This window comes from Elgaria multicarinata, chromosome 4 (assembly GCF_023053635.1).
Source record: "Elgaria multicarinata webbii isolate HBS135686 ecotype San Diego chromosome 4, rElgMul1.1.pri, whole genome shotgun sequence".
Lineage (NCBI taxonomy): Eukaryota > Metazoa > Chordata > Lepidosauria > Squamata > Anguidae > Elgaria > Elgaria multicarinata.
Window position 1 is genome coordinate 41,102,069 of NC_086174.1, and position 14,452 is coordinate 41,116,520.

At 43.1% G+C, this 14,452-nt stretch overlaps 1 protein-coding gene across 1 annotated transcript in view; it reads left to right on the plus strand.

Annotated features, from left to right (window-relative positions):
• The window catches only part of CAPN13 (calpain 13), a 114,944-nt gene that overhangs the window by 53,558 nt on the left and 46,934 nt on the right, over nucleotides 1–14,452 (plus strand). The window contains exons 8-11 of the mRNA XM_063125393.1: nucleotides 6,439–6,524; nucleotides 11,679–11,753; nucleotides 12,210–12,334; nucleotides 13,859–13,989. Coding sequence (XP_062981463.1) covers nucleotides 6,439–6,524; nucleotides 11,679–11,753; nucleotides 12,210–12,334; nucleotides 13,859–13,989 — 417 coding nt within the window. The remainder of the gene's footprint in view (nucleotides 1–6,438; nucleotides 6,525–11,678; nucleotides 11,754–12,209; nucleotides 12,335–13,858; nucleotides 13,990–14,452) is intronic.

A 14,452-nucleotide genomic window follows, 5' to 3' on the forward strand; every position in this document is an offset into this window, starting at 1 on the left:
AAGCCATTAGGAGTCACAGCTCACTCCACTAGAGCAGCAGCCACATCAGCCGCCTTAAGTACTAATGCCCCTCTGGCAGAAATCTGCAAGGCGGCCACCTGGACAAGTCCTAATTCCTTCATAAGACATTACAAAATAGACACATATGCCTCAGCGGATGCCTCCTTTGGCAGGAGAGTCCTCCAGCAGGTTGTAGGACTACAATAGACTCGGCTTAAGATTTTCCCACCCAGATAAGGGGTTTTTAGCTTTTGCATATCCCATTGTGGGATGCCTTCCTCACACCAACCTGGAGAACGGAACATTGGTACTTACCGAGAAGGTTCCTTCTGGGTTGGTGTGCGGAAGGCATCCCAACCACACCCTGAAACACCACCGAGTCTATCAGGCCACTTGTCTCTGCATTTAGCCGGCCAGACCTTTTCCTAAGGATCCTCAAAGTTTGTACTCTCAGATTGATTTCTAAGTACTTACTAATAAGTTATCTGTTCCTCTGTGGTTCTTCCTTACCTATGATACAAAGAGATGCTTCCTTTCTCAATTTCCGAGCTTTAGCCATGGACGGAACTGGCTAGGAGGAGCTTCAGACCAATAGAGGGCTTAAAACTCAGTCATGTGAGTCCCTGCTTTTCCTGGGCGATAGGGGGAGTTAACCCATTGTGGGATGCCTTCCGCACACCAACCCAGAAGGAACCTTCTCGGTAAGTACCAATGTTCCGTTCTGTAGGCTCAACCCGTGGAGTGAATTTAATTTGGAATTATAAACTCAATTCAAGAGCAAAACTGATCACATTAAATGCAATGACAGCCTGTAAATGTTTCAAGGTTCTCTTTCCATGGCAGATATCATATAGCAGAGATAGGGTTTTGAAAGCTAAGTAGGGATTTGAAGAGGAATGGGGAGACCTCATGGGACTGCTGAGGGTCCAGCGAGCAGAATTAGGCCAGGCTGAGTTGAGGAAAGGATGAAGGAGAAGCACTTGTCAAGAGGACAGGCTGAAGCAGCTCTGTAACCAAACAAAAAGAAAGACGACCTTGGCAAAGAGGAAGTCTCACAAGTATTCTTGGAGATGCCATGACAGAAGCCCTTTCTACATTCATGTCCGAATGTAAAACCAGCAGTCGAGCTTCATTTTCTCTTCTGCCCGAAGAAGGACCAGGCATTCACATAAATAATGAGGAAGGCATTCAAAGGAAATTTAAACCTCATGTGTAAAAGGATTCTACGCCTTGCGGAAAGTCACTACACAAGACTCAAAGGATACGACAATTTATAGAGTTGTACGTTTCATAAATATAAGAGAAGCGAGGCTCAATCAGGCCAAGCACCCATCTAGTTCAGCGTTCCCTTCAGACAGCGGCCAACCAGCGGCCTGTGGGAGAACTCAGAAGTAGAACAAGCGGCCTGTAGAACAAGCGGCCTGTAGAAGCCTGTAGAACAAGCGGCCTGTAGAAGTAGAACAAGCGGCCAACCAGCGGCCTGTGGGAGAACTCAGAAGTAGAACAAGAGTGCAATAGCAACCTCCCATTGGTGTTCTCTAGCAAACGGTATACAGCATCTGGGCCTACCAGGCCCCATCATCAGGCTATTACGAAGGCCCTGAAAACCTACCACTTTACTCTGGCTTTCCCCTCATGATGTTAAATCAGTCTGAGCTATAGCTGCAGTTGTATGTGATTGGCTTTGTTTCTATGCTGGTGTTTGTTGTTTTTCTAGAATGTTTGTCCCTGCAGTTGATTTTACTGTTTTTATTGCCATATCAGCTTCTATTATGTGAGTTTTATTGTTTTATGTTGCCTTAGGAGGGCTCCTGCCCCAAAAGGTGGCCAAGAAATATTTTAATTAATTAATTATAAAAATTATTTTTTTAAAAAATAAATAAAATTAAATTAAAATATACAGAGGCTTCTAATACTGGAGGTAACATATAGCAATCATGACTAGTAGCCGTTGACAGCCTTCTCCTCCATGAATTTGTCTGTTCCCCTTTTAAAGACGTCCAAACTGGTGGGTCATCACTACATCCTGTGGTAGTGAATTCCACAGTTTAACTATGTGCTGTGTATGAGAAATCACCATGAAGCTAAACTGCAGGTTTACTCTACACAGCTGAAGCACAAGGTGCGTGGGACTGCTTTGTGTACGCTCAGGTGCAGGGTCAAGAGTTCAGAGCTGGATGAAGAAGTCATTTTCTTAACCTACGAGGCTTATCCTTATCCCTCCAGAAACCCTTCCTTTGCCCAAATATTAATATGATCTTCTGCAGAGGGAGATCAATTTGGCAGAAAGAAATAATCCAGCAATCGCAAGAGAAAGCCAAGGATTTACTTCAGTTAAGTGGTTCTCCTTTCAGCGTGAGGGTAGTGCTCATCCCTCCAGAACCATCACTTGTGATGCTCACATCCACAGTGACAAAAGACAGGGCCAGGCAGACAAGGACCTTAACAACTAATCCTCTGGCATTCCATCCTTCAGCAGCAGTGAGAATACGCACTAATATAGAATAAGAGAGAGAGAGAGAGAGTTGTTCTGGGAACTAAAGTTCTCTGTGAAGGGAAGGAGGGATCTGTGGTGGGAATCCCTCTTAACTTCCAAACTAAAGGTTTGCACAAAGGATCTTGGTCTAGTGTTAAACATCCAAATTACTAGGGCTGTGCTCTGCTCCGATTCAGATCCTGATTCGGAGCAGAGCGACCCGATGGGCATCCGCTAAGGGCTGATCCCAATTGGGTCAGGGGAGCTGCGGATTGAGGCGAAGCAGATTGCTCCGCTGTGGATCACTTCGCCTCGATCCGGAGCTCTGAACGCAGGTGAGTGAGGGGAGGGGGCTTACCTGGTGCTGGCACCGCCACCACAGTCCATGTGGCGATGGTGGCAAAGCCAGGTAAGGGGGGAGGGGGGCTTACCTGCCTCCGTCACAGTCCGGCGGCAGCTTCAACTGAGGCCCAGGCCTCAAAGTGGAAACAGGCCGTGGCCTGCTTCTGGCTTGAGGCCTGGGCCTCAGTTGAAGCCGCCACGAGACCGTGACGGACACAGGTAAGTGGGGGGAGGGGGGCTTACCTGCCTTCACCGCCGCCGCCACAGTCCATGCAGCGATGGTGGTGGAGCCAGGTAAGGGGGGAGGGGGACAAAACGTGGGTGTGAATCTCGATCTGACCCTTCGGATCTCACTCTGGATCCAGTTCCGGGAGGGTCGGATTGACCAGAAGCAGTTTGGGTCCAATCCAAAAGTCCCCTACAAATTACTATGCAGATGTATCTCTTTGAAGGGCCTGGTGGGCCCTCACGTACGCCAACAGTCCCTGGCAGGCTTAATCGATGGCATTGGGTCATTGCAGTGACAGCAAGAGCACTGGGTCTGAACTGCCAGTATAATGGTGGTTCCCAGACCCAGCTGCACAGTGCAGAGGGCCCCAATCAAGTGCAGGGATGGATGAATCTGTCAATTTCAATTTTGCCTGCTTTTTCATTTTTCCAACATTTTGTCCTATTTCCATATCAGTTTGTGATACAAACACACACAGAAACACAACTTCATTTGCCGTTTTGTGTGTATTTCCCCAACTTACACATCTTTATAATATGCAATTTTGCCTAATGTACACATTTTTGCAAGCACTTTCTCCTAAATAATTTCACTAGTATACACATGTGTATCTGCATTTCCCCCTAACATACACATTTTTGTAAGTATTGCATGATTGGAGAACCACCCTGAAAGATTTGGAAAAGTGCAAATCTTGAAGTATAACTGTGTTTCAGTTTGTGCCTTGGTTTGAGAAGCATGTATTAGCTAAGACTGCATTAAAACGTGAACAAGATGAATTGTTTCCTGATCCCAAAGCAAGTGTCAGTGCTGATGGACGCTGCGGCCCCAACAGCTGTCCAAAGATTCTAGGTGCTGAAACAGGGCCTGTCTCTTTAATTCCTGACCAGTGGAAGCTGGTGGTTCCGATGTCAGTGGGTGTTGAATACACTCCGGATTTCAGTCAGAACCAGTCAGAATTCTAAAGGAACTATTCATGGTGCTAACAGAAGCCTTTCTGTCAGCAGGAAAGGTTAATTAGATACAAACCTGTGTGATCTGTTATGTGTACAGGATTTCATAAGTGAAAATTTCCTATGAACAAGGCTGTGCATGAACACAGACTGTAGCCCTAAGAAAGGACCTGCACTATTTGGCTCTAAGAAAGATGAGAAATTACTGTTATTACTCCAGAGAATACCCTGACATCTTCTTAGGTTTTTTCTTAGTACACATAATTGATATTTCATCATTTTATTTCTAAAAGGAGATGTGGGGGAGCGGAATAAAACTTCAGTCACTTAAATGAACTATGAGATTTTTTTAATGACCTTAATATCTTTGGGATCCATGGGAAATCAGTTTAGTGTCAGGAGGAAAATGCATGGCAAGACTAGACAGATAACATTTGGTTGGCTGTTAGAGATAGAGGTAGAGAGACATGTTAATATCACGCTGTGAACAGGATCTGGGACTCGGTGATTACATTCCAAAATGACAAAACTCTAAGATTTATGGCCTATCTGCCTTGGTGCTTCTCATGTTTTCAATTTATTCACAACTGGAAACGCAGAAAGCAATAGCTCCTAAAAGAAGCTACAATATTTTCTGTGGGAATTGATGTTGCCTCCTTCCTCCCATGTGGACAATTCAACCTATGTGAAGATCTTAATTTCCTCCCTGAGTATACAGATGCTGTGTGGCCTGAAGGGACCCAGGGAGCAGAATGCTATATCCAAGGCCAATAAATGCTTTCAAGAATCTGGCCAAATTTTCTGGCCCCAGTTCTAAACCCATTAAACCACTTTCCACACTGAAGGAACGACAACAACAATGAAAAACACATTTAACTCATTTTCATAGATGATGATGATGATGATGATGATGATGATGATGATGATAGCAATACCTAATGACAAAAATGTTGTAGAAAAAGAAGAGGAAAAGAGAAAAAACCATACACCATGGAAGTTAAAGAGCTATGGCAACAGGAACATGTCACAATTATTCCATTAGTCACATCAGTCACCAGCATCACATCAAAGAAATTTACAGAAAATCTTCAGAAACTGGACCTACCAAAATACATCCACATGAACATCCAGAAAGCAGTCATACTTAAAACGTGCTCAATAGTCAGGAAATTCCTGAACCGGTAAAAGACAGATTTAGGCACGTGCAGCTGGGCTAGCAGAAACAGACTTCCTCCTCCTCTCCTCCCGACAGTAGCCCTTCCAGCCCCCTAAAAAGGCTGCACAAAAAGTTGGGGGACCCTGCTGGATGGGTCAGCTGTGGTGAGGGGAGGGTCCTTGAACACTGGTCAAAGTTACCCTCCATGTGTGGGAACCTCTCTGTCTATGGAAGGCAGATCTTGGATCCAACCTATTTATTATTATTATACTTTTCTCACCCATGGCAGTTTATTTAGAGATAATACTAATAAATAGGTTGGATCCAAGATCTGCCTTCCATAGACAGAGAGGTTATCTTGGTTCTTTGCTGTACCGCAACTTACAATGAAGTGAAAACCCATTGGCCTGTTCAGACAACATGCTAAGCCATGGTCAAGCAGGTAACCCTTTTGCAGCAAATGTTTAGTGAGTGTGTTTAAACCATGGTTATGTAGCCACCTTGGTTAGGTATGGTTCACACACTATGCTAAGACATGGTTCACATGACACGCTAAGCCATAATGTTTAGCTCAAAGTGCTTCACCACCATGACTTAGTGTGTTGTTTGAACAGGGTCAGTGGCTTCTACGTTATGCACAGAAGTGATTTATCAATTTCAGTTTCACTCAATTTCTTATTTTTCCAACTTTGTGTTCATGTCACCCCATATCTGCATCAGTATGCTTTAAAAAAGAAAAGAAGGCCACATGTTCGATGCATTTTTCCTAACGTATGCATTTTATGCACCTTTTCCACATATACCTATATCTTTCCTGATATTTCCTAACGTACACATTTTACAAGCAACCTTCCTTAGTGTAAAGTATTTTTGTATGTTATTTTCACTTATACATGCACTTCTGGGTGTGTTTTCCCCTAATATATGCACTTTTTGATTAGGAAAACTGCATTGCAAAAGTCATAAAAGTGCAAATTTGGAAGTGTAACAGCTTTTTGGTTCACATGTTGGCTTGGGAAATGCAAAATAGATATGTTTGTATTAAAATGCACACCAAACTAATTTCTCTCCATTTCCAAGTGCACTGTTAGAGGATTTGAGCAAGGTTACTATATGAAAGGATCTCATCTATCATTCTTTAGTTGCTGATAGTCAGATCAGGGGTTAAAGTTAATTTTCCAAAGTGTAAAAGCAAATGTACCTTCACATCTCTTTTCTCCACTGAACAACCCAGACATGCAAAGTTGTGATTGTGACTTTTTTCTTTCCTGCTGCTCAATAGGTTCCCTACATGGATGGGAAAGAACATTTAATCAGAATTTGGAATCCTTGGGGCCATGGGGAGTGGAAAGGAGCTTGGAGCGATAGGTAGGACAAAGATTGTATCTCATAAGAAGGATGAATCTTTTGAATCTTGATGTGAGAAGGCTCATTCAAGAGCCAGCATATAGGGATTTAGCAGCTAATCCAGCAGCTGGTATTTCATGCTGTTTGTTTCAAATCTATGTATCATATCTAAAATCACCTCCATTCCATTTTTGCTTACTCAGACTAGGCCAGATCACTCACTCTTTTGATCTCGCCCTCCAAACCTAATTATTGTTGTAAATAATAAGAGGCAAATTTCAGATTAGACCAGAAGACTATCTTCCACTTCATTTGTTTAATTTAATATTATCTGTGTCTTCTGAACCTGCATCCCTCCGTATGTGTTGGCATACAACTCCCATCAACCCCAGCCAGCATGGCCAATGGTTAGGGATGATGGGAGTTGTAGGCCAATCTGTTGGGAGGGACCCAGGTTGGAGGTGGAATTGGCCGTCCAGTGCAGTGGTTGTGGCTGAAGCAACAGAGGTGTTCTCAGTAGTAATGGTCCTCTTCCACAAGATTCCCAGGAGCAGTCATGGGGGTAGATGGGAATGGGAAGCCACCAAGAACAGCACTGTTGCTGCTGCTGCTGCCACCCTCAACGCCACAGGCAGTGGCAAAGCTATTCAAGTTAAACTACAGGGGAGAGACAAAGCTTCCTGTCACCACAAGAAGTGTGCACCCCACTACTGGAAACATTTGGGGAAAATCAGGCACCTACCCCCCCAATTGACCCTCTGGTTTTGGAGGCCCAAATATCCCCCTCTAGCATTGCCAAAAGTTCAACTTTGTTGGTTTACAGTCTGGTCCAAGATTTGGCCATTGTATCTTGTTTTACTTGTATTGTAGAACATGTCTTCCACAGACCTAAGAACAATTTACAAGCATGAATTCATTGAAAGCAGTAAGACTGAAAAGAACCTGATGTTTTATGCCTCATAATTTTGCAGTAACATACCAAGCCTGTTCAGATGGCATGCTAAGCCATGGTCAGGCTGCTAACCATTTACAGCAAATGGTTAGGGAGCATGTTTAAACCATGGTTATGTAGCCACCATGGTTAGGAATGGTTCACATGACATGCTAAGCCATAATGTTTAGCTCAAAATGCTTAACCACCATGGCTTAGTGTGTCATCTGACCAGGGTCACCATTTGGGCAATATGGTCCTGGATTGAAAACTGTATAATGACTTTGTAGTGTTACAGCTTTGTGTTACTTACCCCTTTTTTGTTGGTACTGAGTGTCTTTGTGCAGATGTGTCTGATGCTCAGTTAACAGCTGCAGCAATTCCCAGTTTTTGCAAAACTGAAGTCTAATCTGGATGCAGATGACATTTTGGTGAAGCTGCGTTTATGTTGTGAAGATCAATGATTATTGATTCATACTCAGCTAATGCTATGAGGACAACACAATTATCACTTAATTATAAAACTGTGGCTTGGGAATTAACACAGATGCAGTGTCTGCATAGTGGGACTGCTGCTGTTAGAGATACAAATAATTATTTTCCTATTAAATGTGCCATCTGAGACTATTGAAGCCAATGAGAACTTTCCCATTTATTTCAGTGGTATCCGGGATGCATTCCAAGCATCCCAGTAACAAAAGTACATGTTCACGATCTAGCAATGGAATGTGGAACTTTTTTGTGCACAGGAAGTCCAGTTCAAATTAATCAGTAGCTATCCAATGGCTGAATGTTAAGCTTTTAGGTGGAACTAATCATTACAAGAAATAAACTGGGATAGGGGAGAAATTTAATCAATTCCCATTTTAGTATGAACCTACCTGATTCACACTTATAGCAAAACACAGTCCTGTTTTGGTATTGGCTCTTGTCCAAATTTTGCAGTGCAGTTCTCTATGCATACAAAAATGTACATCTTAATGCCAAAATGCACACAAAACTATGTGTATGTGAAAATAATAGGGGTGTGCATGGACCCCCCCGCTCCGCCCCGCAGGCCGATCCGAAAATTTCGGGTTGGCCCGCTCTGCTCCCCGCCGCTCCGCCCATACTCCGCACCTCTTCGCTGCGGAGCTCCGGCTCCGAATCGGAGCTCCGCAGTGGAGGGGAATGGCGCCAGGTAAGGCCAGGAGAGGAGGGCGGGAGGTTTACCGGGCCCTGCCGCCATTGCCGCCCGTGTGGCGATGGCGGCAGAGCCCGGTAAGGGACCAAGGGAGAGGGGGGCCTTACCTGCCTCCGTCCGCGGTCCGTCGGCATCTTCAATTGAGCCCGCGTTTCAACCAGGAAGTCTGGCCCAGACTTCCTGGTTGAAACGCGGGCTCAATTGAAGATGCCGACGGACCGCGGACGGAGGCAGGTAAGGGAGAGGAGGGCGGGGGGGGGGTTACCAGGCCCTGCCGCTGTCGCCGCATGGGCGACAGCGACAGCGGCAGGGCCCGGTAAACCCCACTTACCTTTCCAGTGGAGCTCCGGATCAAGGCGAAGGATCCGCCTTCACCTCGATCCCCTTCGCCACGCTCCGCCGGCCCCCCAATCCTCTTCGCCTCCGCCTTAAGGGCAGGTGAAGCCCCCACTCCGCTTCTAATTCGCCGGTCTGATTAGAAGCGGAGCACATCCCTAGAAAATAACATAAAAATGCTTTATATTAGGGAAAGTTGCTTGCAAAAAAAAATCTATATATTAGACAATTGCTTTAAAATGCATACGTTGGGAGACATGTTCACAAAAAGCAATACAAATGTTCATGCCGGCAGGGGTTTTCTATTTCTTAATTACCTTGCCATAGGCAGTATCTAACGCTGGTGGTCTTGGAAGGCTAAACATGCACTAGCAGAAAGTCATGCTAGTGCCATGGGGAGCTAGGGTTTGCTAGCACAACTTTGGAAACCCAACCAATTTAGCATGACTGGAATGGGACATGTCAGAGAAGCTGCCTCCCATGAGCTTCACTCACTTGTCCCATTCCAGGAGTGCTAATTTGGCCTTAGCAAGCGCTAGCTCCTCATGGCACTAGCATTCATTTTCACCAGTGTTGTGGCAGCATTGGATACTCCTCTTTTCCCCCAAAGTCGAAGTGGAATGATCCTCCATTGCTTCCATTTTTATTCTGTATTTTGTACAGAGTACTGCACATGCATAGTTCACTGAATATTTCTGTTTTATCAAAGCACACATGTGGATCAGTTCACAGGGTTTGGCAGGGGGAGGAAGGAGATAATAAACTTCAGGATTCTCCAGTTTATTGGCTTCCCCTCCCTCACCTCTGGTATTGATACACATGATGCCAAAAACAAACTCAGTGCTCTCACCCATAAGGCAATTGTGCACCTGATGCGCTTGTAGAACTGATATCATCAAACTTTTGTGTATGTATATCTTGGTTGCATCAAGCTTCTTTCTGCATATCAGGAAAACACTGCACACACAAAAAGAGCCTCGCTGTAGTTGTACATACAGTTACATCACGATTTGCAGTGTTTTGACAATGTGCACCTACACATTAGAAACACAATGGGGGGAAAGATGCAAATAAGCTAAAGGAACTGACACAGCACAAATGTATGCATGCTGCAGTTCTTCAATTAATCTTAAAGTCAGAACTCTGTTTCTGTTTTTTAAAAAGTCTATATTTATAAAACACTAAGGCAATGTGTGGCAATGTGTAGTATGAAGATTCTGAGCTATGGCACGCTGGAGGTTCCAAGCTATGAGAAGAACTTTGTATACTGGAGGTTCTGAGCTATGAGAAGAACTTCGGCTAAACAACAGGATATATAATCACAGCTGGGAATAGGGGAGTGGCCTGGCGGGAGCAGAAACAGTGGCTCAGAGGGGGGAGCCCAGAGAGGAGGCCAGGTGGCTCACTGGCGCATGCACAGTTCTCAGATAAGTCCTGCAGATGTTCAGTCAGGCAAGCAGGGGGGAGTAGCTGGGAGGAAGTGGGGGAGTGTCTGGGAGGAGGGAGTCCAATGGACTCTTGGTTAAGTCCTCCCAACCCCATTAACATGTACTACAGCTTGCCTCAAGTCCTGTCATCATTACACTACTCATTTCTCCTATATCATCACACAGAAAAATGTGATGCATGATGATGTTAGGAAATGAGGTAAGTTGTAGTACATGTTGATGGATTGAGTAAGTTGTAGCAGTGAGTTCTGGTTGCCACTGCTGCAGCATACTTGTATTCCCTGTAACATACAGTTCTACCCTTGGGGTGTAGTTGCACCAGCTGATTTTCCCAAGCTGTATTCTTGACCAGGCCGATACTTCTGGGTTTTGTGGCTGCAAAGTGAGCATCTCATTAAAGAAGAACTAGAACTCTCATCTCCTGCAATTGTCTTTGCAGTTGAATTTGAAATGACAGACAAGTGACATAATCTTTTGTAAATTTCCCATAGAGCTTCAGCGATGAAGCAGTATAGAAATTAAATAATAATAATAATAATAATAATAATAATAATAATAATAATAATAATAGTAGTAGTAGTAGTAGTAGTAGTAGTTAGGCACCAGGGCTGGCCCAAGTCAAGGTGCATAGTACACAAGGCTAGTCAAGATTTTTCTGAAAGAAAAAATCATCAAGTCATTTGCTGCCTTTTCATGAGACCCAAAATCTGCTGCCTGAGGTGACCATCTCACTCTTCCTAACAGGAGGGTCAGCCTTGGTAGGCGCCCATTCCTGATGCTTTTAGGGGCTGGATTCAGTTCTTCCTAGTGCTGGGGTGGACAACTCTGCGAGCATGAGACCTGCCCCCTCCCTTCATGGACCCATGTGCCCCACCATTTTTTAAAATCCCCGGATATTGACCAGAGCTTAACTTCTGTGTCTTGTGGCTGAGCAACTTGTGCTTTGGGTGTGGTTAGGGGAACCACTAAGCTTTTTCTCTTCTAAGTAAAACTGAACACATCAGAAACTGCATTAGTAGGTGACAACACTACTAGTGAGGATCTCCTTGCTTCAAAAACGATCCCGTCAGGACAGTGAAAGGTAACTGATTTGCCCCTGTTTCTCGACAAATTATGTTGAAAAGGAGAGCTGATGCCCATGTGGGTACTTCGGTGGCGAGCCATGGGCAAGTGTGCTGTTGATGCCAAGATTAGCCTGGAGCAGAGGTGTACAAAAGTCTACAAATGGCTGATATGATGATGAGACAATTCATGTCTTTAAATGTTGTGTTTTACAGCTCCGGGGAGTGGGATCGAGTTCCGAAACAATACAAGAAAACTCTCTATGAGAACAAGGATAATGGCGAGTTTTGGTATTGCTACACTTACGAATTTGTTTTCTTGGGTCTCTGTGTGCAATAGATTTAAGACCCCAAGCCTAGAAAATGTATGACCACCTGTTGTTTTTACAGTGGGTTGCTCACATTTCGAGAGTGCTGCTGAATTTATGTATTAAACATGAGGCTGCAGGATGCAGAGCCTTTTCTAAGAAAAGGATTGGCAACAGCCAAAGGCCTTTTCAATGCATTTCATTAGACTCATGCAATTTTCACCTCTCTTTTTCAAAAAATGTTTCTAGTCCCCGTGACTGCATAAGGAGGATTGAAAAATGTAATGAAAATGGGTATTGGGGAAAGAGTAAAGTAGGGTTGTGCAGAAATTTCTTTCAGAAAATTTGCTTTGGCTTCCCTCAAAATTCAAATGAACCCTAGAAGTGACTACTGACATCTGCCTGCTGCACTGGAATGAAATATGTTCTCTTTTATCAGGATGTCATGTAAAGATTTCCAAGAGAATTTTACAACTCTGTGTGTTTGCAATAATGTGCCAACATTCCTGAACTTTGGAGAGCAAAGCAATTGGTCCATGGACATGCATGTCATACATCATAATGGTAATAAGTATGAGGGATGGGGAGAAATGTATTTGATGCACGTTTTAATATGAACCCACCTAATTTGCTGTTTGCAAACTAGTATGCAAACCAACACCATTATTCTTTGTGCTGCAGTTCTCCGATCAAAATGTGTGTACCAACATGCATACTTGTTGTTTACAAAATGTATGTACAAGGATAACTTGCATACAGTAAGGTATATATTAGAGGAAAGAGCTGGCAAAATATGTATGTTAGGGGGAATTGATATAAAAATGTGTTCAAATGTTGGTGCGCATGAAATTCATGCAAATTTTTATGCAAACTTTTTTGAAAAATGCTCAGGCCAATGCAGAAGGTGGATGGAACAAACTTGCGCTTGAAAGGAAATGCAAAAATTATAGAAAATGAAATAGATTTGGGCAGGATATTCTAATAAGTACCCTGCCCATGCCCATATCAAATATTTCCCTAATTTTTTGTATCAACACACTTCAAAATGATACACTCTTACCAGGGCCTGAACTGCAAAAGTAAAGTTCTGGATGATCCAGTATTTTTATGTTTGTTTAGAATTTAAAAATAACAACAACATAATCTTAATGATCCATGGTATCTCTTTCCAGATAGTTGGTATTATTTTATACCTCCATCAGATATGCAAAAATCCATTGGGTAGTTATTTGTATTTTTATATAGCTTTTAGAGATTTGATCTGCTTATTTTACACACTGCTGAGGCTACACACCAGTTAAAGATGTTTGAATAATAATAATAATAATAATAATAATAATAATAATATAAAAACAACATCTGCTATTTATTAAAGAGTCTCAGAAGTACTAATCAGTAGCTCTAAGTACTAATCAGTAGGACTTCGCACCCCTTGACCCACTTTGGAGGCTGACTCAGAGCTTCCAAATTGGTCCTAAACTGCCTCGGCATGTTGGTCCAACATGCTTCGGATCCAGATCTGAAGTGAAATCCAGACATCTGAAGGGCGTCAGATATTGTGTTTTCCTGGTTGCAAGGCCATCCAGGAGTCTGTTGGACTCCCCACACTTGCCCTGAACCCAGTGAGCTGCTGTCCCCCAGCTGCTGAGCTGCATCTCACTCAGTATAAGGTGGTTTCTTACGTTCCTGTTCTCAGACAAGTGTGTATAGAATTGCAGCCATAGCTTCAACAATGTTACAGTATCGGTCAACAGGAACCCGTGGGTGCTTGCAGAATTTATCTCTTTTCGACTCTTTAAACAGAGCATACTCACCATTACATAAGATTAAAGAGCAGGCCTTTGAGGTCATATGGTGACAATGTATATGAGAGTCTTAAGAAGTAACTACTAATGGAATGCCTGCAACTGTGCTGGGTAGACAGGCTGAAGGCTGTTGCACCCACTTGCCTCTTCCAGAGGACCATGAACATAAAAGCATGTACGTGTAGCAGTCTGTTGTCAAACAGAGAGATAAAGGAGGGAGATCTTAACAAATCCAGACTTTGTTGCATGTGTCTGATAATAGAAATGATTGATTTCACAACAGGTGCCTTTTCAAGAAACCCTCAATATTCCATCCAGGTACTGGAGCCTGAGATGAAAAACTACAACGTTGTGGTGTCCGTGGCACAAAAGCCTATGAATAATACAAGGCCCATTGGTTTCCTGATAGACAAGGTAAGTAATGCCACTTCTCCCTGCCCAAGTAAAATGTTACAAACACCGCTCCTCTCTTTCCCTCCCTACCCTGCAACCAAAGAAGGTTGTATAATTTTAATTATTATTATTATTATTATTATTATTATTATTATTATTATTATTATTATTTATTTCTTACCTGCCTCTCCACTTGGATCGAGACGGGGAACAACAATGAATATAAAACACATTAAAACTGATTAAAAACATAGCATACATGATTAAAACATCCTTAAAACATCCTAAAAGCATTCTAAAAAATCCTAAAAACATTCTAAAATCATATAGCTTTAGAGATTTCAGAAATTGTAATGAATTTATTTATTTATTTCATTTATATACTGCCCCATAGCCGAAGCTCTCTGGGCGGTTTACAAAAGTTAAAAACAGTGAACATTAAAAACAAATATACAGAAATATAAACGCATAAAAACAGCAATAT